Source organism: Rattus rattus, chromosome 4 (assembly GCF_011064425.1).
Source record: "Rattus rattus isolate New Zealand chromosome 4, Rrattus_CSIRO_v1, whole genome shotgun sequence".
Classification (NCBI taxonomy): Eukaryota; Metazoa; Chordata; class Mammalia; order Rodentia; family Muridae; genus Rattus; species Rattus rattus.
The window spans coordinates 6,569,961-6,595,905 of record NC_046157.1 but is presented as its reverse complement, the minus strand read 5'-3'; the positions used below and the strand labels follow the sequence as shown (position 1 = coordinate 6,595,905).

At 47.2% G+C, this 25,945-nt stretch overlaps 1 protein-coding gene across 1 annotated transcript in view; it reads right to left on the bottom strand.

Moving 5' to 3' along the window:
- Map3k13 (mitogen-activated protein kinase kinase kinase 13) overlaps positions 1-25,945 on the bottom strand; it is a 110,335-nt gene that overhangs the window by 17,010 nt on the left and 67,380 nt on the right. Inside the window, exons 2-8 of the mRNA XM_032900002.1 lie at positions 19,486-20,045; positions 13,196-13,379; positions 7,123-7,314; positions 5,218-5,376; positions 4,589-4,747; positions 3,964-4,072; positions 1,261-1,370 (exon numbers count right to left, since the gene is read on the bottom strand). Coding sequence (XP_032755893.1) covers positions 1,261-1,370; positions 3,964-4,072; positions 4,589-4,747; positions 5,218-5,376; positions 7,123-7,314; positions 13,196-13,379; positions 19,486-19,960 — 1,388 coding nt within the window. The 5' untranslated portion in view covers positions 19,961-20,045. The remainder of the gene's footprint in view (positions 1-1,260; positions 1,371-3,963; positions 4,073-4,588; positions 4,748-5,217; positions 5,377-7,122; positions 7,315-13,195; positions 13,380-19,485; positions 20,046-25,945) is intronic.

The following is a 25,945-nucleotide window of genomic DNA, read 5'->3' as shown; positions in this document are numbered from 1 at the left end:
AAGAATCTCTGTTGTAAAGGACGTTAAAGGAGGGGACGGTTGACAGGAGGGTAGAGAGTTCTACATGAAGGTGGCTATGCGTGTGGTGCACACATTCCACAGTGTCTGTGTGGAGGTCCAAGGTCAACCTTAACTGTTGTTCCTCCCCTACCGCTGTGCCGGGGGCTCTCTGTCTGCCTCTGCACTGCACACCCCACACTGGCTGGCCCAGAGCTTCTGGGACTCTCCCGTCTTGCCTCCCATCTTGCCCCAGGAGCTCTTGGACCAGAGGCAGCTTTGCCCTGCTTTGTATGGGCTCTGGCATAATAGAAGAATTCAGTTCTTCATACTCCTGTGGCAAGACCTTTTCACCGAACCATCCCTAACCACAGGTAACCTTTTATTGTTCATACGTTAATTATTTTTTTAACTGATACAAAAGTTGTACCTCTTTATGAGGTACCAAGTGATATTTGGACACATGTACTTGTTGTACAGTGTTCAAATCAGGGGCTGGAGAGATGGTTCGGCAGATAAATGTATGGACGGCTCTTCCAGAGGTCTGGAGTTCAGTTCTTGGCACCCCCATCAGGCAGCTTACAACCACCTGCATCCCAGGGCATCCGATACCCCCGGCCTCTGTGGGCATCCACACTCATGTGTTCGTACACAGAAATAAATATAATTTAAAATAATAACAGTGGAAAAAAATCAGGGTAACCATGGCAATCTCCTCCAAGAAAACGATTGTTTCTTCATGTTGGAAACCAAATCCTTTCTTCTAGCGTAATTAAAAATTAAAAAATAATCCAAAAGTTAGGTGTGGTGGCTCAGGCCTTCAATCCTTGTGCCCAGGAGGCAGAGGAAGGCAGGTCCTGTGACTTCTAGCAGCATGATCTACATACTAAGTCCCAAGCTTGCAGGGACCACACAGAAGCAAGCAATGAAGGAACCCTGAGTGAGGGGGAAGTAGCTGGGCAATCAAGTGCTTTATTGTTACCTGTCGTCCTAGTGTGCACGAGAATCGAGGAACTTTCTTCTAATTATAACAGCACCCGTTAGCCAGCTTCTCCCACCCCATCCCTCCGCACCATCCCAGACTCCCGTAAGCACCGTCCTAGTCTCTGCTTCTTTGAGATCAGCCTTTCCGGACTCCCCAGGATGGTTAAATTTAAGCAACGGAGGAAAAGAGAGTGGAAAGATGAGGGGAGAAGGAAGTGGCGGTTCCCCAGTGTCCCGGCTCATTTCTGAACATGGGGGTGAGAAGAGGGGTCAGCTGACCTGAGCTCCTCCCTGCGGCGACGAATCAGTTCTTCATCTAAGCGATGGATACAGGTCCCTTCACTTTTGATTTTCTCGAAATGTTTTTTCACTTCTTCTCTCCATTCAGCCTGAGTGATGAAAGTTTAATTTTGTGAATGTCGCAGTTTCTTTCCCTGACGTGTCCACAGGACCATGTACAGGCGTTTCCTTCTGTGCCTCTACATGCTCCCCCGCCCAAACTTCCTAGAAGAGCTCTGTCAGGGTAAGTGCTCAGGAAGCACTGCGGAATCAAACACGAACATCCTCACGGCTGTAACTGCAAGCCCCGCCCACTGTCCTGACACAGTGCCCTCTCTTTTCCAGGTTCTCCACATCAGAAACAGCACAGGGAACAGGGACCATCCCTCTTGGACAAATGCGCTCGACTGAAGTCAAGGGAGTATGGACGCAGAAAGAAAGCCCTTAGGACTGAGGATCACGTGTCTGGGAGGTTCTGGGCTAGCTTCACATCCGCTGACACACTGGCTGTGCTTAAGAAAAAGCCTAAGAGAAGGTGTGGAGCACAGTGTCCCAGAGCAAGTGCAGCAGAACAGGACACTGCACAGGAATGTGAACTGAAGGAGATAGGGGAGGGAGGACGGGAGGAGAGGGAGGGGGGGAGGAGGGAGGCCGCCCAGTAGGAGGCAAAAGAGACAGAGACAGCCCCACTCACACTGTTAGGAGTCCCACAAGAACATCAAGTACACGACCGACCATAACCCATATGCAGAGGATGGGTCAGACCCACACAGGCCCCCGGTGGTCACTCCAGTCTCTGTGAGCCCTGAGGAGCCCTGCTTCGTTGATTCTGTGGACTGTGTTCTTGTGGTGTCCTCAACGCCCCCCTAGCTCCCACAATTCTTCCTTCCTTTCTTGCTGGGGATTCCCTAAGGTCTGTCTAGTGTTTGGCTCTGGGTCTCTGCGTCTGCTCCTATCCTAACATTTTTTTTTTTTTTTGCGTTTAATTTAGCATGTTTTCAGTCAATAAATGTATGTCATAAAATGTCTCTTCTGAGAATAAATCTTTGAAACAATATTGGAAGCCACTGCAGAGATGGAAGTCACATCAGAAAAATTCATTTTAGAAACTTAATAACATTAAGTGAGGAAAAGACAGGTGTCCGATATGAAAGTTAGTACTAATGGCTCAATTCTAAGCTGGGCCTGTAGTGCAGGCCTCCAAGCCCAGCTACTTAGATGCTGAGGCGGGAAGAATCCCACATTCAAGAACTGTCTGTGCTGTAGAGCGAGTTCAAGGCCAGCCTGGGCAACTTAGCAAGACCTTGTATAAAAACAAAACAAAATAAAACAAAACACGGGGGCTGGAGAGATGGCCCAGCGGTTAAGAGCACCGACTGCTCTTCCAGAGGCCCTGAGTTCAAATCCCAGCAACCACATGGTGGCTCACAACCATCTGTAATGGGATCTGATGCCCTCTTCTGGTGTGTCTGAAGACAGTGACAGTGTACTCATATAAATAAAATAAGTAAATCTTTAAAAAAAAACAAAACAAAACACGAACAACAGAAGTCGAAGGTAAAGCTCGGTGGCAGAGTGATTGTCTAAATCCCTAGTGTTGACAAAGTGATGGTGACGATGACGATGATGGTTTTGTACACACAGAGGGAGAACTTAGGCCTCCATCTTTACTGTTATGCCTTGTGATCTGGCCTGCCTCTGTTAGGGACAGGGAACGTGTCCTCACTCTGCTTGCTCCGTGCTCACAGTGACAGTGGTTAGAGCACCATCCTTAGAACATTTCCACCCAACAGCCACTCCTCCCGTTCTCTGGCTCCATGCCTGTCGAGCCCACTCTGTCATCAGTCTGGTGGCCGGTGACTTGCTTCAGCCGATGTGGCACTAGGGCAAGCACCTGTACTGCTCTTGCTTTCTCGATCTGTTTGTCACCGTGAAAACAAACAGAAAAAACAGGAGTGAGGAAGCTGGCTGAGCTAGCCTGTGGCCGAGCAGGTGGCCAGGGAAGATGGAGGAACTAGCCAGATGTCAGCACACCTGCTAAGAAGACCACCCGGAACCGGCCACCTTCCTGTTAACCTGGGATCCAAAGCATCGTGAAAACTGTCCGGCTTGAACTGCCTACAGAATGGTGGGTTAAACAAATGTGTATTTTTTTAACTATTTATTTTATGTATATGAGTACACTATAGCTGTCTTCAGACACACCAGAAGAGGGCGTCAGATCCCATTACAGATGGTTGTGAGCCACCATGTGGTTGCTGGGAATTGAACTCAGGACCTCTGGAAGAGCAGTCAGTGCTCTTAACCCCTGAGTCATTTCTCCAGCCCCGTGTATTTTTTTTTTTTTTTTACATGTAAGTTGTGGGAAATTTTAGTACAGTGGAGGCTAACAGATGCTTTACGGCCTAATTCTGCTGTGCCTCTGACTGGTCCCCAAGTTCCCACCCTCGTTTCCAGGTTTTGTGCATCAGAGTGAGCAAGGCCTTCGTGAAGAGCTGCAGCGACATTGAGTCTAGCACAGGCCGGATGCAGCGTTCAGACCCTCACTCCTTAAACGATGTCACCAGGATTCACGGTCATGTCTGCCTATTACCACAGTTACCGTCTCACAACGACGTATGACAAGGGTCGTATGGCGGTTACATGGCTAACTGCTCCCTGGCTGTCTCTTCAGTCCCACGCGGTAAGAGTGTGCTGGCTTACCTGAGACTTGAAGTACGTTTCTTGAGGGGTGGCAAGCACATCTGCAGAGGCGATGTCCAGATGCATGAGTGTCTGCCGGAAGGAAGGCCGGTTTCGAGGCTTACTCTGCCTAAGAGGACAGACAGCATGTTCATCTCGGAGGCTGTGTCTGGGGGTGGGGCGTGGGGGCTGCGGATTTATTCTGCTTTATGAAATACACATTTTATTCCTAGAATCGCTATATCCCAGACCGTTTAGATGTACAGGAAAAACGCGACTAGGATAAGGCTCTACTAATGGCCTGGAAGTGTAGGTCTGTGACCTCCTGGGGACCGTGAAGTGATCTTAGTCTTCAGCTGTTAGGGAGGGGACTGTCTCCAGACATCACGGTGAACCCTTGCTTATATTTTCATCAGTCACACCCAATTCCATGCACAGGAGATGGCTCCACTTTACCATCAGGCACGCCTATTTCGTAGGTAACGAAAAGTCAGAACCAGCATTTGGATGCAAGGTTCTAAAATTTCGGAGCTCGTGTGATCCCACCACAGTGTGGCTCCTTCCAAACCCTGTAGCGGTCTCTGCTCTTTTAATAGCTTTTTAGGCAGAGAGTAAGAGAGAACAGCAGCAGAAATGCCTTTCTTACCACGTCTGTTTCATAAGGATTTTGAATCCGTCTGGGCAAGTGGAAGGAACCGGGAGGTGCAAGCTATTGCTGCCAACACCCCAAATGATGGCCGACGAGTCCACGTCCTTGTAGGGGATCTCCCCTGTCAGCAGCTCCCAAAGCACGACTCCAAACGACCTAAGGCAGGCAGGGACAGGGAAGGCAGTTCACTCAGGGGGATGGATTCACACTCAGCCGTCTCAGCACTCAGAGGCTGAGCTGGGAGGATCACGAGTTCAAGGACAGCCTGGGTGCGTGGCAGGTTTCAGGACACCCTGAACTGTATGGTAACTGTATGTAATGACCTATGTCATTAAGACCAAGTAAATTTTATTTAATGTATTTTACTCAAAAAGCAGAGAATTATGCAATGCATTTCATAAAGCCTTCAACACTAGATTGTCGTTCAAAACTAAGTTCTGGTTTTCTAGAAAGTTCCATATATTCATGGAGATGCTGTAGAACTGATCCTGGGTCAAACCTTAGGGAATGTGAAACCAGAAGTGAGAGGCAAAGAAGGGCATTCACGGAAGGAGAAGCAGGGTGGGAGGGGCAGCAGTCAGGTGGAAGTGGGCGGGGCTTCCAGCCTGCCAGGGAGTCCTACCCACCATATGTCAACCTTCTCGGAGACAGGCTCGTTCCGGATCACCTCAGGTGCCATCCACGCAACGGTGCCAGCAAAGGACATTTTGGTGCTTTTATCACTGAGCTCCTTAGATGTGCCAAAGTCTGAAATTTTCACTGCATCTGTGTGAGTCACTAGAACACTTTAAACAGAAACAAAGACAACAAAGAGATCATTAGTGCTGGTGAGAACTATGAGTGTCAGCGGTGACTGACGCGTCAGCCACCATCTTCTACCCCTCCGAGTCAGTCACAGCTCCTGTTGCTCCTGGGCACCGCATTAGAACCCGGGCACTCAGCCTCCTCCACTGCTGAGAGTGACTTCTGCCAAGCCACACAGTCTTCTAGGCCTCTTTCCTCTCTGCCACCCACAAGCGGGACCATGGCATTAGGTGTGCATCACGTTCAGGGGATGCGTCTGAGCTAAGAGGGTGCTGAGTCTTCTCCACGCCACGGACGGGCACCAAGAACCAAAGTTCAAGCAGCTTCCGTACAAGGCATGTTTTGCTTTCATGAGAGCCATTTACAATGCGCCCCGGAACAAACTGCCTCTGCTAGTTTTAAAGGTGGATACAAGTGAGAATGTTGATACTTCCGCATCTCTGTGCACACGCGCACACGCACACACACACACACACACACACACACACCACACAAACTACACACATACCACAAACACACACATACACACACACTATACACAAACACACACACAAACTATACACACACACCACAAACACACACATACACACACACACACTACACACTTACCACAAACACACACACACACACACTACACACAAACTATACATACACACACACACCACAAACACACACACTATACACAAACTACACACTTACCACAAACACACACATACACACACATGCACTTACACACACACATACCACACACACACACACACATGCACACATACACACACACACCACACACACACACACACACATATACACCACACACACACAACCACATACGCACACACAAGCACACACACACACACGTACTCCCACACGCACCACACATACACACACACACACACACACACACACACACACATACACACACACACTACACATACACACACTACACATACACTACATACACACTAGACACACTCTACACGCTACACACATACACACACACACACACCACATACACTGCACACACGTGCACACGAATGCACATACACTGGCTTTACCCGAAGAAACTCTCTCAACATGTGAGAATGTTAATGATTTGGGCACTGGGCCCTAAACACTACAGGGCCCTATCTATTTCTTATGGCCATTCTGAACCTTGTATCAGCTTATTGCTTCCTGTGTTACACTCTCAGAAGCTCAAAGCCAAATCTGAAGGGTACCTCAGATAACTGTACAGAGCCAAATCTGAAGGGTACCTCAGATAACTGTACAGAGCCCGTGGATTCATAGCTTGTGAATCTGTCCTCCCCTCTCTGTGCCGGGGACTGAATCAAGCACTCCACCACTGAGCTGCATTTCCATCCCTTCTCTCTAGTCAGTCATTTTTTATCTTGTTGTGTTGTAAACATTTCTGAAAGTCAGTTAAAGTGTTTTTAAAGTACAGGAAAACCACAGCCCGAGGTTTCGAGTGGGGGAAAGACCAGCTTTAATTATTGATATGGTGAACGATGAATACTTCAGATCATGATGAAGTTTGTGCATAGCTGAATAGTTCAAAAGCCACAGAAGGGAACGCCTGAGCTAAGAGCCTGGACACGTCCCACCGCAAGGGACAGCTCAACTTCAGTGCTAAGACACGTAAGCAGTTACCCACTGTGGGGCTGAAATGACAGTGTGAGACTCCCCGCCTCACTAGACACAGACTTCTTCAAACAAGAAACAGGACTCACTTGGGCGACTTGAGATCTCGATGTATAATCTTATGGAGATGGAGGTAATTCATCCCACTGGCGATCCCTGTGGACCAGTCCACGAGCAGCCGGGGCGTGATCTTCCTGCCGGCCCTCAGGACCTCGTACAGCTGTCCGTGGGCACAGTACTCCATGATGATGCAGTAGCACGGTGCCTGAGTGCAAACACCCCTTTGAAGGAAACATACGGGAGTACATGAGTATAGACAACATACATGCACACACATGTGCCTCGGGAGTGTTTGATAAGGGCCCCTCCTTACCCACACGATGTCAAAATAATACAGGTAACAGTTCTTGATTCTTTTTCTATCTATCTATCTATCTATCTATCTATCTATCTATTTATTTATTTATTTATCTATCTTATATGACAAGTACACTGTAGCTGTCTTCAGACACACCAGAAGAGGGCATCAGATCCCATGACAGATGGTTGTGAGCTACCATGTGGTTGCTGGGATTTGAACTCAGGACCTCTGGAAGAGCAGTCTGTGCTCTTAACCGCTGAACCATCTCTCCAGCCCACAGTTCTTGGTTCTTAAATACATGTCCTTCTGGTCTACCGATTTCTCTGGTAAGCACATAGGTGATTTCTGCTTTCTCCCTAAGTCTAGACAGCAAGAGGCTGAGCTAATCGGGCAGTCTTGTGTGACACCATTCAGTCCGAGACAAAAAGTATTCTTTTCTGAGGCTTGAAATATTTTCCTTTTAAACATAAACAGATTTTTAATGTGCAGAGAATTAAAGTATTTATATTTTTACGATTGCTTGTTAAATTTTAAATTACTCAAATTTAAAATAGTTAGACTGAGGAAATAAATGAATGAATATATAAATAGAAAAGTAAGAAAAGTGGGTCAAGGGGTTGGGGATTTAGCTCAGTGGTAGAGCGCTTGCCTAGGAAGCGCAAGGTCCTGGGTTCGGTCCCCAGCTCCGAAAAAAAGAACCGGAAAAAAAAAAAAAAAGAAAAGTGGGTCAACTTTCTACCTTCCACTTAGAATAAAGATAACATTGTATCCTATCACACATCTACACAGGCGATATTCCATTGAGTCCTGCATCTTCCATCAAACTTGTCTTGATCATGTCCAAAGGGATCTTTCTTCTCTCAGTAGCCATGAGTTTTCTCTGTTCACACAGACTCCGGAGGTGGTGGTGGTCTTCAGGGTCTCTTTCTATAAGGCCTGGAAGGTCCCAGGCAGTCCTTGACATGGCTACCTTCTCTCCAGCACTCACAGCTGATAGGCCCTCACCATTATACATCGGAGAGACATGGGTAGGAGAAAAGTCCTATGAGAAAGGAGCTACTGACTTTCAAGCACATTTCTATGTTTTCCTTCATTTGTCTGGAATCATCGCAGGATAGACTTAACCCTTCCTTGTTTACAGGGAAGGCTCAGGGTAATATCAGATCCATTTAGTCAGTGACAAGCTTGTCTAGCTTCAAAGCCCAGTCCTGGCCCTCACTGTATTACACTCTGTTTTTAATTTCTGCATAAACAATCGTAGCGGGAATTCCTATGTTAATGCCATAGTTCACTAAACTAAAAATAGTATGAACTGTACCTCACAGTTCTGTTTTCAAGATGGATCCATTTGGTACGTACACTTGGACCCCCTCGGACTCTCCAGGGAAATTACTAGAGCCTGAGGGACCAGACAGTCTTCAGCCAGCTTCCCATCCCTGTCTCCCAGGCTGCTGTGGGAAGCAGTGGAAGGTTTAGGGAGTGGGGAAAGGCACTGGCGTGTGCCAGCAGTAGGCTACACGTCAGCATTCACTTGGCTTGCCCTGAGGCGCCCAGCAGTCCCAACAGCCACACAGCGAGAGAAGCCGTTCTGGAGCTATGGGACTCCACACGGAATTCTAAAATCCACTCCAGAGTGTATGTTTATGCACCCATGAGCACCCAGCCTGAGCCAGCCCCAGAAACAGGACTTTCTGTTGCAGAGTGGAACGGTACCACACATTTCATTTCACCGAAGAGGAAAAGCCCAGTGCAGAGTTAGGGCTAGAGGAACAACTAGCTTCAGATCCTTTCTCCTGACTGCAGAGGCCATCACCTGATTCAGTCCCTGTCACCCATTACCCGTACTCTTGTTCTCCTGCCTACACATGATTCTGGACCCACACGTACATCTGTTTACATCCGTGAATATGCGTTACAGTCTGTATATGAGGGAGAACAATCAGATTGATTTTTGTTTTGTTTTTTTCAAATGCCACAAAGACATCAACTACTCTTTTACCATTTTCTAGGATGCCCGAAGTCTTGATTTTTAATGGATTTTTTTAAATCTTAGAGAAGCATCCCTGAACGACAACTACAAATAGGTAATTGATCAGCGCATAGAGACCTCTCAGGGAATAACATAAGACGCGTAAGAAAGCAAGGGTAAATATGCCTGCACGGACTCAGCTGGCATGGACAGGAACAGGCTAGCAGAGACACATCCTGTGAGCTTTTCTCCTCACTTTGACAGATGAGGAGTCATCATCCCACCTGTCCCCTACTGTGACAAGGCTTCCAGGCAGCTAGAAATAACAGCTTTGTCATCAGTTCTAATTGCTACCTTCTCTTGGGATTGAATTCTATTAGAAACAGTCAAGTTGGTTTTTCTTAAAGTAAGAAAATATGACTATTGTCTTCCTGTCTTGTACTTTTTCTGCATGTGACTCTTACTAACTTCAAATGAATCTGTAAACACAGAAATATGTGCTAAAACCCACCCATGCCTTTCAGAGAGTCTTGACCATGACTGGCCGACCAGAGCAACAAATGACACACGACTGTAAACGTGACATTGTGCCATGACCCTGTGTGAGGGGTCCTAGGCTCGCCATGCAGGGGGATGGTTTGAATGTGTTCAGCTCAGCGAGTTGAGTCCCAGCACAGCTCCTCAAACCCAACAGTGCTGAAAGATGCAGCCTAGGTAGAGGACTGGTAGGGCAGGTGGGAAATGGTAGGAAGGGAAAAGACAGCAACACACTCCTCCCTTCAGGACCCCTGACCCCTTAGGATCCGTGTCTACCTCCGTTACTCAGGCACGCGCCTGGGAAGCTCTCCTATCGATGACACACAGCTTCTGGCATGCCAAAAAGCCCAAAGGCATACACCAGTCATTCGTAGTGATCTGGGTTTCAAAGCTCTCAATCCCTTCTTCCATAACGGAAAGCACAATCATTTCAGTGAAGGAAAATGGAAGAGAAAAGACGGTCTCTATTTGTCTGTCTGTCTGTCTGTCTGTCTGTCTGTCTGCCTGCTGAACATTATCCTTCTGTTAACTTGAAATTTATGACTCTGGAAAAAATATATTTAGCCTCTAAAGCCTAACATTTTCACCAGGGCACTTGATGACAGGATTATGACAGTGGCTGTCCTCTGCACAAAAGTCCCTGACCTGAGCCTCAGTACTCCAGCAGACGCAGGTCCTCTGTCCCACACCCCTTCCTTTGCTGTAAGGGATCTCACAAGGGAATCCAAACAGCACTGCATAAAAACGTGCCCAGGAATCAACTCTATTGCTTTCTCGGGGATATGAGTCACGTGGCATCTTTACTTCATAAAAGTAGTTTTCCAGAGGAGGAGCGCTTGGGGCTGCTGGGGAAAGTTGCTTGCTCCTGAGTTAAGGAAGGACAAATTGTTAACTTTTTTCCATGCTTGCTAAAGCCTCATTGGTTGCACCGTACTACCTCCCAAAAGTTTAGAATAGGTTCCGGCATGCTAAAGACAATTTTCTGTCTTCCATCTCACTTGGGCTACAATTCCAGTCCTTCATTCTTCCTCTTTAAAGCCAATTCTTTCTCTTGTTCAGGCTTGTGGATGGACAGCTAAAGTCTTTTCCTTTCTCTTGTTCAGGCTTGTGGAGAGACAGCATAAAAACAGACAAGGCAGGGAGCTCAAGGGAGCGGCTCGGGCGGAAGTAGACGCACCTGAGCCCGGCACTTCCGGACAGTGCTGCATCGCGCTGGTGGTCCGGTGTGAGCACAGCCACCCTCCAGCTCCAGTGCTTTCCACAATTTTACCAGAGACTGGCCTCTTCAGTTAGTACCCTTCCTAAACCCTGGGTTGTAGCCCCACGTGGGGCCACACACCTCTATGGAGGGTTCAGAAAGCGTATGGCCACAGTAACATGTTTCTGAATGTACAGTGAGCAAAATTAACTCAAAGTCAAACACACAGCGAATCCGGCCTGCAGTCAGCCACAGAACACCAGCAAACGCTGTAATACCTCAGCTCACATTAGAGACTGCACATTGCAGACTTTCACTTTTACCGTACAGAAAGACAATAATTCAACTATGGAAAACAAACACTTTAGCGTTTTCTTGTCATCATTTTTCAGTGGGTAAGTGCAAATCAGTCTCCCTTTGGATTTTTGGATTGTATTGTGTTAGAATGCTGCATTTCATGTACGTGTGTGTGTGTGTGTGTGTGTGTGTGTGTGTGTGTGTGTGTGTGTGTGTGTGTGTGTATGTTGGCCTATGGGGCACACAGGGAGACCAGAGGTTGACATTAGGGAATCCTTCTTAACTATTACACCTTATTTATTGAGACAGTGTCTCTCAGTGACCTGACCTTGGTGTTTTGTCCAGACTGGCCAGTCTGTGACCACCAGAGCACCAGGAATATGTTACTGCTCACTGAGCACTGGAGTTTTGGGCAAACACCCTTACATCCAGATTTTAGGGAGCTGGGATCTGAGCTCTGGTCTTCACGCTTGTGTAATAAGCACTTTCCTTACTGACCATCTCCCCAGCCCTAAAATGCTTGACTCTAAAATTACTACTTGAGTTTCTAACTTGATATTCATAAAAGGCCATGGAATTAGTTTTATCTTGGGATTAGGACAGAATTTCCAATGATTTCTGAGACAGCCCTGAACATGCTTTGCCATTTTGTACTATGTATTTGTGTGAGTGGAGTTCTCAGCACGAACGGCTATGAAATCAAAGTATCAGGTGACTTTGAAAAACGTTGGAGATAGTGTACATCCTGCAGCATTAAATATTCAGCCAAGACTTAATTCTCTTTTTTTAAAGGTTTATTTATTTCTTTTAAGTACACTGTGACTGTCTTCAGACACACCAGCAGAGGGCATCGGATCCCATTACAGATGGTTGTGGTTGTGGGATTTGAACTCAGGACCTCTGGAAGAGCAGTCAGTGCTCTTAATCACTGAGCCGTCCCTCCAGCCCCTCAATTCCTTATGAACAGCAAACCAGCACGCCCAGCTCGTTACCATGCGAAGTTCCTTAGTGTCAAACGAATGGTCAACTTATATGCAGTGAGGAACTGTTAAAGGGAATTTCTCTACGACTCAGTATTAGGAAATGCTTGGCTTACATGGGCAAGAAAGGGCTGTGAGCAAAAAAGAATTTAAGAAACCGTGGATCCACACGCACACTCGAACACGACTGCTCTGTGAAATGAGTGCATCACCACCGACTATGACTGGATCTAGAAAGCCATCTTTGGCGTTTGCAGGAGAGGGATGAAGTAAAACCTGATGCCGCTGGATAGAGGCACGTGTCCTCGTGAGTTACGATTTGAGAAGATGTGAACACACACAAATCTGTGACGTCACAGAGGGACGACGGGTTACGTCACCTCAGATGTCAGGATTGTCGGAACTGAACTTCAGGCTGTTGTTGGGAGTATTGTGAGGTGACCTTTGACGTCCTACCGATGTGGCCGATCTACGGTGTCTGGCAGGGCTCTCCTCCCTCCCTCCCTCCCTCCCCCCTCCCTTCCTCCCTCCCTCCATGCCCTTGCAAGATGAGCTCTTAGATTAAAAGCTTGAGTATGACTCAGGCTTTGCAGTCCTTCAGCACACTAGGAGCCTACACGTATCAAGGGATTTTGAAACACCTTCCAGAAACCTAAGTATAGACAGTGGGGGAGCACACTTGCTCTGTTTTTCTAAAATCCATCCCCAAGCAAAGTCACCCACCCAGCCAGCCACCACCCATTCACCCACCCACCCACCCACCCAGCCAACCCCCCACCCTCCCCAGCCGAGCAGCCCAGCACAGCCAGTGCCGACCTACTTGAAGGCGATGATGTTAGGGTGCTTCAGCTTCCTCAGATGCTTGATGTCCGTCTCATTCTGTTCTCTCACCTTCTTGATGGCCACCTCCTCTGCTCGGAATTTGCCCAGGAAGACGGCTCCTTGGGCTCCACTACCCAGCCACTGCAGCTCTGAGATTTCCTCAAACGGCACTTCCCAAGTGTCTAGGCGCAGGAAGGAGAAACAAGCTCAGGAGTTGCTGAGACCGTTCTACAGGCCATTCTGAAGGTTCCGACTTCACCCCGGCTGCAACGACCCTGCTCTCTGATTCCCACCAAAAGATGAGGCCTCCCTTTGAGAGTTGGTACTACAGGCACTGGTAATTATTCACTTTTAAATGCTCAACTCCAGGAGACTGTCCTCCAGAAACCCACACTCTGACACCCGGCGACCTCTCCTCTACGTTAAACAGGGATAACCAGTTGCCCTTCTGTCCCCGCGCTGCCATCCTTAGCCCTCCACTACAGGTGCTTTTTCGTTCTTCTGAACTACTCATGCAGATGCTCAGTGGACCCTGCCTGGATACATCTCGAAGACCTCCTCCCAACAACCAGACTGTGCGTAACACTTTTCTTAGTGTTTACCTGTTACTGAGTACTTTCCACACGCCAGGAGCTAGCAGAATGATTTGCATTTGACTTGTTTAATTTCACCACCTTTTGTCTCTGGCCTTATTTTTTAAATCCACTCCTTCCTATTGGGGTGTGTGTGTGTGCGTGTGTGTGCGTGCGTGCGTGTGTGTGTGTGTGTGTGTGTGTGAGCGAGCACGGGGGGGTTACATGCACACACACATGAACGTATGCATGCAAACATCATGTGGAAGGCACAGGACAACTTTTCAGACTCATTTCTCTCAGTCTCAAGTTCTTAGGTGTGGGGTTTGAGTAGGAATGTCCCCATAGATTCCAGTTTGAACTTTGGCCATAGGGAGCGGCACTTTTAAGACCTGTTGCCTTGTTGGAGGAAGTGTGGGAAGTGTGGGGGTGGGCTTTGAGATCTCTATGCTTAATCTCTTGGCTGCCTTCAGATCCATTCGTAGAACTCTCAGCTCCTCCAGCACCATGTCTGCCTGCCTGCTTCCCGCCTTGATGATAATGGACCGAACCTCTGAAACTGTAAGCCAGCCTCAGTTAAATGTTTTTCCTTTATAGGCGTTGCCTCGGTCATGGTGTCTCTTCACAGCAATGGAACCCTAATGAGACATCAGGCTTGCACGGCAAGAGCTTTTACCCACTGGCCTAGTCATAGTTAAGGAGGAGAGCACTAAAGCACAGGGTTGAGGACTACTCAGGGTCATACGACTGGTAAAGCAGGAGCAGCCATTCTAGACACAGTACCTCCTCTACTGTCCTCCACTGCCTGCTGTGCATGTCGGAGCCGGGGAGGCCCTGGGTATTGGGCACAACCTGTCCACGCAAACCACATTGCTCTCAACTTTCGCATTCTTTTAAAGAATACTTTTTTAAAAAATGTATTCTAAGTATCATTGGTATTTCATATTAATATTTACTTTTTTCTGTATTAGTTTTTAAAATACAAGCTTATATCATTTTTATAATGAATAAAATGGTGTTTTATTTTGAGATACGGTCTTGTGTGGCTCAGCTGTATCACTGAGGATGACGCTGGCCCTCCTGCCTCTACTTCCTGATTCCTGAGCTCACAGGCGTGTACCACCACTCACAGGGTAAGATATTACAAATAAACAATGCATGTAAATACATAAATACTATACAAATGTAAAATAAGGAAAGAATAGACATGTAAATAAAACACTTTAGAAATCCACTAATGTACTTTTAGCTTACAAAACCTAAGGAGTGCACCTCCTTTATGTCCCCTCCCACTTCTGAAGAGAGCATTAATTACCACAAGAAGCAGACACAGGACAGCAACGTCACAAGAGATTCCAGAATCACCGCAAACGGCCCGTGGAGCACTAACCGAAGTGGCTCTGACTTCTTCACCGTGAAACGGTTCTGGTCTTAAAAACCAAATGAAATCCCTGCCCACTGCACCCATCAGAGAGGAGGGAGAGTCACTCAGCATCCAGGAGAGAGGCGCCCCTCCTTCAGTCAGCATCCAGGAGAGAGGCGCCCCTCCTTCAGTCAGTTTCCAGGAGAGAGGCGCCCCTCCTTCAGTCAGTTTCCAGGAGAGAGAGGCACCCCTCCTTCAGTCAGTTTCCAGGAGAGAAAGGCACCCCTCTTACGGTTCTCTCTCCTGAGAAGTCCTCTCAGGTCTTAATAAAACACTGCTTCTCATAACGGTGGCTAAAGCCTGACCATGACACAACTGGACGACCATGCAGCGCTGTTAACCACCGAGCCGTCTCGGCAGCCTCACCCTCTAACTGCGTATGAAAGATGCCTTTTCTTCTTCATATCGTTTCCTCAGAGTGGACCCCTAGGTCAGAGTGGAAACACTCTCCTGACCTTGGGGATGAGGCATTCCGAGCGGTCCACAGAAGGATCTATGTGTTTGACGCTGACAGCACTGATGCCCAAATACGCTGGTTTTATCACTCTACGGCAGTAATGAGCATATTAATTATTGTTTCATTCTAATTTCCAACTTCCTGTCTACTTGTCTTCTAAGTGTGAATGGTTTGTCAGTGACAAACGTTTTGTTTAGCACCCACATCTGCTTGTCAGAAGTGGTGAGGCTCTGGGAGCTCATCTGCTCAGGTCGTGCATATATTCTCCTATTCACCACTTCCTTTGTATTCTTTTCTGGTCCCTCAGAGTCTGCAGTCTGTCTTCTGTGCTCCTCTGTCACTGATTTTTAAAGATGGCTCCATGGTAAAGACTCTTGCCATCAAGTCTACGGACTTAAGTTTGACCCCTGGGTCCCCCAATACAGTAGAAGGAGAGAACCATAAGTTGTTCTCTGACCTCCATAGACATGCTGTGGTGTGCACGTACAAACACACATGTACACACACACACACACACACACACACACACACACACAAAATAAACGAAAAAAATTGTCTCTATAGTCATGTAGAGTATTTTGGTATATGGTATAAAGGCTGGTGTAAATCTATTTTTACCTATACAAATATTTAGTGATTTGTTACATAATTCTTTCTTTTCAGACTGCTTTATGGTGTTCATACTATAATTACTATATTTTCAGAAGTGATGTCTATTAATTAGTAGTTTTATAAAGTGGGAAGTGAATTATTAAACTGAAAATGACACGCATTTGGCATTGACTTCCAGTTCACAGTATCATAATAATACAATTCTCCACTAATGACAGCTCACGCTGCAGCCATTCATCTGCAGTGAAGCCTCGGCCATCCCCAGAGATAAAGGGTCTGCATGGGGGCAACTGGAGGAGCACAGAGAGCATGAGACGGGCACTCAAGCCATGCTCCTAACAACCTTTTGCTTGAACTGATTACCAGAAGCCAAATGGAGTGCTGCCAGTTAGTCCTCTTTGTCTAATGTCAGGTTAACTATCGTAATTAGGAAGGGACCTGACTAACACTGATGGTTGAGCTATAAGGAGAGGCTAAAAGGAGAGGCCAAGACAGGACAAAGCAGAAGGAAGAGAGTCTTGAAGACACATAGAATTAAGCTCTGAGACGACCACGGGTGAGATCGTTAACTGGATCCCAGCTGCCCGCTGCTTTTACACCTTACACCGCACTTCCCCAGAGCTCGTCTGTTCCGTTTAAGCACCATGACTTCTATCTGTTATCTGATATCACTGTAATCCACAGACTGGGAAGCCCCTCAGGCTCAGCTGCTCTAAGTCTTCGTGGACTCTGACGTGGCCACGGCAGTGTTTGTCGGCACTGCAAACTCCTTGGCAATAAAAGGTTTCGGTGTACCGCATTAGCATCACTACTAAAACATGGCAGCATGCTAAAAGGAGGACTCAGACTCGATACTTCCAGAGTCTACCGATACTTGTGATCCGTGCCAAACGCAGGGGCACATCTCTCATCCTTTGGTGGCCTGTGATGCAGGATTAAAGATTAGCATCTTGATCCTGACAAGAAAGTACACCTGATCCTGGCCGGCAAGTCAGTTTTCGGGGCCAAAGCAGCACCAGCCTTCGGTGAGACACAATAATACTGATACACTGGGCCTGTGTCTTAGTTATTTCCAAAATGAGCCTTTCTGAGAGCCACATGATCAACTGGAATATAAGCTAAGTACAAATTTGTAGAACACAGAAGTCAAACAAAGGGCTTCTTCGAGCAAGCACGGGTAAGAATTTGTCTGAATCTAAAACTCCGTGATACACTTGGATTCCGAGCTCTCCAGGTCAGGATGCAAATTAGTACTGGACAAGCAGAGGCTCTGAGAACCAAGTGGAGCCGAGGAAACGTGTCCTTTGGTTCTGTGAGAAACAGAGAGCAAAGCACTTCTAAAACAGACCACGGCTAGGCATGGGGATACATGCCTGCAATCCCGGCACTCTGGAGGCTGAGGCTTGAGGGTTGCTTGCTGAGAATTAGAGGCCAATCTGGGCTACACAGTGAGTCCCTGGACAGCCAGGGCTGCAAAACTAGATCTAGCCCCACCAAGCAACACAAAAATTACGTTAATAAGTAAGCTGAGGGCTGGGGTGCGGTTCAGGGGTGCCGCTGTGTACGTGTGGAACATTCGCCCCTCCCCGGTCTTGTCCTCTGATCTCCACATGCTCATCCCTCAGGTACATGCACACAGATGCTCACACAAAACAGAGAATAAAAATATAATAAAATAAGAAGTGAAGTAGCAGACCACATTCATTGTAATGTAGTTTATAGTCACTAACGGTACAGGCAGGTGTGAAGCCAAACGTCAGCACATTTAAATGATTACATATTGTATTGCCATTAGAAATTATGCTTGCTGAAGGGGTCCAGGCCTGTCTCGGTGTCTAGAGTCTTTGTCTAACATACGTAGGGCACTGGACTCAATCCCCACCCAGCACTGCCCCACGTCATAAAACATAAGGATGCTGAAGAGGCACACCAGAAGTGAAACACCTTCACAATATGGAGTAAGCTCCTCTTTCCAATGCTGGAGGCGCCCCAGGCTTCAGATGTGCCGTTGGAGGCTCTAACATTAAGCTCGAAACCCATACCTTTACATTTTCCCAAACAGGGTCTCATTCAGGTGCTTCCGCTAACCTTGAAATCATTATCTTAGCCTGGGAAGGCTGAATTGTGATCTTCCTGCCTCTCAAGTAGCTGGATTACTGACATGAGTCAGCAGCATGCTATTCAACAAAATAAACACAAAAACCCTCCCCAGTAGCAGGTACAGCTGCGGGAGGGGTGGGGTCAGCCAGCTGCCCAGTACTCGGTTCAACGGGATGGACTTTGTGCTCACCGTGGACATCAAGCTGTAGAGCAGAGACATTTATTTTCATAGTTTTTGAGACAGTGTTTCATTATATAGTCCAAACTATTCTAGAACTGAACTATGTAGACCAGGCTAGACTTGAACTCATGATTCTCGTCCATCAGCCTCCCTAATACAAAGATTAAGCACATATCACCATATCCAGCCCGACACAGTGCTAAAATATTAATGACTATTATTCCTAAGGTAAGAATGACTGATGAGTTTAAATTTTGGTGGGAAGGTTGAGTCATTTTCTTTTAGAGAGCAAACTATAACATCGAGAACATTAAATTTAAATCTTTAAAATTTAATATTAAATTAAGTGTTTTTTAATTTTAATAATTTTAGTATTTTAATATTTAATGTTTCTTAAATGACAGTTTCATTATGTTGTTTAGGAATGGTCTAACTTAGTTCAAGCAACCCTCCTGCCTCAGCCTCTGAATGGTTGAAACTGTAAGTCCACATTACTATGCCTGACTTTGGCCATCAGACTTTTTGACCCTATAAATTATCAGTAAGAAAATCTAAACGTGCCCACGGTGCCAATCACTCATAAGTCATGTATCTATACAATTATATTAAAATATTAGACATCTTCAAAGATGTGTGATCACAGACATCTTGCCTGAGATAAACAAACGGGAACTCTCAGGCTTCTCCTTATGACCTTATGTGTGCCCTCTAGGCTGCTGGGCCACAAAGTGTATTGGACTCCAAATGAGAAGGAACCCCTAAGTATGAACTCGCTCCACTGGGAGTCTAGAGGAAACTGAAATGGGGTGGTCGTCTGACCTCACTGTGGGCCCACTCCATAGATTACCCAGTTACCACTCCGTAAAGATTACCCAGCTACTGATGGGGTGGAGGGAGTGTGGTTCAAGAAGCCCCCTCCCAGCACACACGTGCTCTAGCGTACCTTGCTGCTGCAGTTTGTAATCCGTGGAGTACGCCTTCCCGATGATGTTCCACACGGGCCTGAGGCAACCAAAGAGTCCTTCGAGAAACCCGCCGCTGCCGCTGCCTGACCTGCTGAACTGGATCTTGATGTCTTCCGGTCCGTTCGTGTTCTCTCCATCCACGGTGTTGCTGTTCCCTGGAGACACGGTCACCTCTGACTCGTCCTGTTCCCTTAGCTGAAGGACACTGTTCTCAAACTGGCTCCTGGAATCCTCGCTTACACTGGTCAGCACTGTCGTGGAGACCGGGCTGCCCGTGATCTCCGTCAGCTCTGACTGTACAGCCACCGCCCTCTCCTGCGAGTCCTCAGGGAGCTTGGGGGAAGGGTGGTTCCCCATAGCCGCAAGCTCATTTCGTCCACCAGAGATTTTGTTCTCAGTCAAGGGCAAGTGTGGCAAAGAGGAGCAGCTCAGGTGCTCCTGAGGGTTGGCCATTGTGCCATGAGGGTGACCCAGGTCCCGAGATGACGGTCAGAGGATTACGGCGACACAGGTTTGATGCAAGAGAGGACTCCAAAACCTGGAGAGAAAAGGCGAACATGAGGCCACTTTTTTCTTTGTATCCACACTGCTCCACTTCTGTTTATACAACCAAAACACTGAAACGGGGCTGGAGAGATGTTCGGTGGTTAGGAGAGCTGAGAGCTTTCCAGGGGACCTGGGTCTGATTCCCAGCACTCATACGGCAACTCACAACTCCAGTAACTCCAGTTCCAGGGAATCCGATACTTATTTCTGAATTCAGGGGTTCCAGAATGCACATGGTTCACACACACACACACACACACACACACACACACACACACACACACACACACACACACACACACAGGCAAACACATATAAACATAAAAATAAGTCAATATTGTTTTTAAAAACCACTAAAACCAGGAGGAGGTTGGGCAGGTTTATTACATACAATGGAACACAGGGCAGCAGGGAAAAGTAATGTCCTTGCTATCATGAGAAGCTGTTAATGACATAGTACAGAGAACAGTTAGGAGAACATATGTGGTGCATGCTTGAGAAAGTATTAAAAGGATATAAAAGCACATATTCCAGAAAAGAAGCTGGGAGGAGTCATACAAAAAAAAAATGAACAATAATTAATTTCCGGGAGTCGAACTTGTAAGCTAAGCAGTTTCGATTTCCATGGTGTCCCAGCATGCTCTATTACCTGTCTTTTTGTTTTGCGGCAGATTGACACATGGTCCTCTCTCTTCCTTCTCCCTCTATTAACACTTTAGTCAGGAAACATTTCCGGATCACTAAGGAAAGCCAGCTTGTTGTGACACATACAGACCTATAACGTATAGACTATTGTGTGCTGCAATCCATCCTCCTCTGTGTTCTGGTGTCTTAGGCTGGCACGGTTTCTCTGCAGCTCTCAGTTCATACAGACAAAGCTACAGGTGCACGGCAAGGCGAGCTCCCAGGCTACAACGGTTTCTGTCAATTCAGGGCAACACCACTAAGCCCCAGCTTTTTAATTAATCTGACCCACCGGGAACACTGGGGGAGGACTGAACCCCTGAAAACAAAGATTTGCCGTAGATTAGTCAGATTGAGAAAAATCAATCTCAAATTTGCTGAAAGTAGGGTAAGACTCTTATCCCAGAAACAAACAAAAAAACTGGCGGAGGAAGTAATATCAGACTAGAACGCTTTTGCACAGCAAAAGAAACAATCTACCATCTCGAAGAGGCAACCCACAGGATGGGAGGAAACATTCATCTGATAAGAGGTAATATCTAGAATACACACAGACCTCAACTGAACAGATTAAAAACGGGCGGCGAGCCCGAGCAGGCGGAGTTAGCACCATCGAGATCCCTCCGAGAAAATCTCAGCGGCAGCTTAGCAGGTGTGTGTAAAACCAGAAGCACAAGGAGACAGCGAGGGGGGACAGGGCTGACTCCCCTCAGCAGATGGATTAGTATAGTCACTGTGGAAACCAGTATGGCAGTTTTTCAGAACTACCATGTGACCCAGCAGTGTGCTCCTGTCTACAGGACATGAAATCGGTCTGTCAGAGAGACATGTGCATTGTCACATTTACTGCAGCGTCAGTCAAAATCGGTGGAGACCTAGGGATCCATCGAGGGAGGGATGAATAGAGAAAATGTGGCAGATACACAAACACTGTATTATATGGTGCACCGTTACTCAGCTATAAAAGGGTGCTGTGCTATCATTTTGACAATGTGGATAGAACCAAAAGACACAGTGAGAAAAATAAGCCAGTCGCAGTGCAGCAGGTAAGACAGGACTGAGCTCCTCATAGCAAGTGACGGCGTGGGCCCATGGTGAATCATAAGATAGTGTAGCCCATGAGCAAGAGAGAGATGATTCAGTCAGCAGCCTACCAAATAAGTAAAGTGAGAGAGAGGCTGGGGGAACGAGAAGAGAGAGAGGGGCACCAAGGTTACCCTGACTGGGCGAGCAACACAAGGCTGCCTCTCCAGTTGGTCTGCTCAACAAGCTGGCCCATGGTATGGTCAAACGACATTGTGGGCAGATGAGACAGCTTAGCAAGCTAAGGGCCCTGCCTCCCAGCCTGACAGATGACCTGAGTTCCATCCTAGGAGTTACATGACAAAAGGAGGAAGCCAACTTCCCCGAGCTTTCCTCTGACCTCTACACGCATAGTGTGGTGCATAAGCCCATGTGTAAACACACGCACACACACACACACACACACACACCACCATACACACACACACACACACACACACACACACACACACACACACACCACCACCACCACCATACACAGACACTTAAATAAATCAACTCAAAAAAAAAAAAAAAAAAAAAAAAAAAGAATGGCCAATTTCAATAAAGATTGCCTCAGTCTCTGTTCAGTTACTGACGTAAGTCCCCTAAATGCCACTAACCTAGGTGGCAGTGTGTGTGCATTCCTCTCTTTAGAAGGCAATCTGGGAGTTAATCTCACTTTCTCCCCCCTCCCTTTAGTGAAAATAGGCTTTTTTCATACGATATATTCTGATAACAGTTTCCTCTCCCCCTGCTCCTCCCAGACGCCCCATCTCCCCTCCCATCCAGATCCACACCCTTTCTGTCTCTCATTAGAAAACAAACAGATATTTATGGGCTAATAATTAAATGAAAAACAATACAATAAGATTAAAAAACAAACAAACAAAAGCCCAATAATCTCAGTCTCCTTAATAAATTTTCCTTCATTTTCCTCATGCTTCCCCTTCAAGCCTTTATTCCTCATCAGCATGAGAGGCTGTGAACCTGGTAAGCCACTGGCTGGGAGAGTGGAGACTGGCTGAAGCAGGACACAGGGAAGGAGCAGAGCTCCCTCACCCTGGAACCAGCTGAAGCCTCTGCCAACAGAGGGGAATCTCAGCGTGGCCGCCAACCACGTAAACCTCCGCTTCCCACTCCTTCATTAGCTTGGGGCTTCCCAGGAATCTGACCAGGAAGCCCACTGACAGGGAAAGGGCGTGCACTAACCCTGGCTTCTAGTTACACCCAGGGCATTCTGGGGCCGCTTCACTTCTCCCATTCAACAAAGGAGAAAAGAGAAAGGTTTCTTAGCAACCTTCTGAGATGTAACTTGAGAGCTCCCAAACTGTTATATCAGGTTAATATCAAGACAATTAATTATTTCCCTGCTCTCCCATGGGAAGCACATCTGTAAGCAGCTCCCTTTTCTCTGAGTGTTTCTTTCACTGAACACTTGCACCTAAACATACACCAGGTCGCAATGGCTAGACTTAATATTCTCCTTGTCAAAGCTACCAATCCTGCTTAGGCTGAATCCCTGGGCTGCAAAGGGTGAGCAGGTGGAACTGTGTCTCTGTCCTCTTGCTGCTGACATGGCGACTATTAGCCGTCCTGCACCCTGGGACTCGGAATAAAGGATGTAAGGGCCAAAAAGGGCTCTGTTTCCCCTAAAAGACACAACAGCAACTTGTACCAGACAGTCTCAGGCACATGCGGAATCGAACATAGAAAACTGAACAAGAATCAAGAGTAGGGAGCTTGCGACCAGCAGGACAGATCAAGGATGTTCTGAAGGACAGTGTCCCTCACTTTGGCCATCAGATTGCCAAAATGACAGACCCCAAGACACGGGAGGAGAAAACTGCTGAAGTCCAGGGCCTGGCAGAGGGGAAACTTGTGTCCCAGGGGGAGAGCTGAACTTGTGGAAGGGCCTTTCAGGAGAAACCAGAGCTGATACAATGATGGACTGGCGGCGGCTACTCGGTGGACAGGACCGCACACAGTGGTTGTGTGTGACTCTTTATTTAAGTCTGCACATCACACCAGGAGCTTGAAGGTGGATTCAGGACTGGAGTGGGAGTCAGTGGATCTCTTTGTCCCCTTTCTCAATGTGACTGGGTCCTCCCCCTACCCCTCTCCTATTAATTTATCTCGGTAGTTGGCCTTCTTAGGACAGTTAGCTGTGCCTGACCTGTTAGGGATGCCAGACCTTAATAACTCTGCTGTCGCACTGGAGAATATCGGGGGGCGGGGAGGAATAGAAGGAGACAGGTCATGGTGGTGTGTGCCTGTAACTCCAGGCCTTGGGGCTGGGAGCAGATGGATCAGGAGTTCAAGATCAGCCTGGGCTAAGTGAGACCATTTCTCAAAAAACAAAACAGAACTAAAAGTATTCTGAGAGGGGTTGTCTCAGCAGACAAGTGCCTGCCTAGAAAGTCTGGTGATGAGATCAGGCCACGGACTGCTCTAAGTTACTCCACACTGTGGAACCCACAGCTCTTCAGGCCATGCCTTGCCCTCAAACACTCCATTTATCAAGCAGCCTCTGCCCCCATTTTAAGGGTAGAGAATGATTGCACACCTGGGTGGACATGCGAACCACACCATCTGTCCTGCAGCACGGCTGATAAACAGTTTATTCCTGGGAGGAGGAAGGGTGCTGCAGGGAATTGAACCCAACTCTTAATGCTAGTGCGGCAAGCAGTTTGTTTAATTCTGATTGCCCTGGGGTTACTGACACGGTGCAGTAATGATGCACACGTTGGGGCTTGTCTGTGTGGGTACTTCAGAGAGGACCAGCCGAGGAGAGAGCCCATTCTTGAGTGTGGGTACTGCAGGTATTGGAGCTCTGGGCTGGATAAAAAGGTGGAAAGAAGAGAGCAGGTGAACACTCACACCCCTGTTGTCTGCTTCTTGGTGTGCCCACGGGTGAGCAAGCACCTTTCCATCACATAGGCACAAGCTGGCCCTGCCGTCAGACCCCTCCAGCCATGATGGAGCGTGTCTCCTTAGCCATGATCCTAAATAACCCTTTCTTCCTTCAAAGTGAGAGGCCACATCCTGGATTCAGACTCCATCTTAGAGAACCTGACCTAAGGTTGAACTCCAGTTAGCTAACAAGCCAGCGTTTACCACCAGTTTCCAGGTTACTCCCCAGTGAACCTGTGCCTGGCACCAGTTTCCAGGTTACAAGCCCATCCCGACCCTCCACTTCCTAAGGAGCAGCAATCAGGAGGAAAGCAGAAGTAAAGTCTGTGGTGTGGCTTCCAGCACCAGACAATTATGTTAAAGGGCAACAGGATTCCATAATAGCCCCCCAATCAGATGTGCACCAGGCTAGGAACCCCCTTGCTTGCTTGTTGTTTCCTATAAAACCTTGTCCTGCTGAGAGCTCAGGGATTCACCCTCCCACTCTGCTGGGAGACAGCAGTGCTGCCCAAGCTCCGGTTTGCAATAAAGAGACCTTAGTGCGAGAGCATCAGAGTCGGCTCCTTGGTGGGGCTAGGGAATGAGGCACGGCAAGATGCTCTTGTCAGGTTTCTGGATGCAGCGGTGGAAAAGTTACTACTGTAGGAGGACAGAGGTAGAGGCAGAATCAGAATTAGAACTTACATGCGAAAAATGTGAGGAAAGCATTATAAACACATGAAAGGAACGTGGGAAGTTTGAACTGTAGGCATAGATGAATGAGGAGAATCCCAGGTGGACTAGATATGGACAGGATACTCATAATGTGGTAGAAAAATATTTCCCCAAATCAAGAAAAGCTATGGGAGAGATAGCTCAGCTATCGTTACTCTTGCAGAGGATCTGGGTTCTGTTCACAGCACCCATAAGACACCTGACAACCATCTGTAACTCGCATAAGCTACATAAATCTTTAGAATATTAAGCAAAAAATAAAAGCACACGTACTTTTAATCGGAATAGATTGTATGAGAAATGAACCTATTTTTAATAGACAGGGGAAAGAAAAGATATACTCATACAGATATAGAATGCACACAGAGAAACAAATATCTAAGACCAGGAGAGAACATCCCCATGGCATGTCATAGTTAAAACACCAAATATTCACCTCAGAGCAAAGGCAGGCGGGGTGCTGAAAGCTGTAAGAGGAGAACCATCAAGCCACAGATAAAGGAAAATCCATCGTAACCC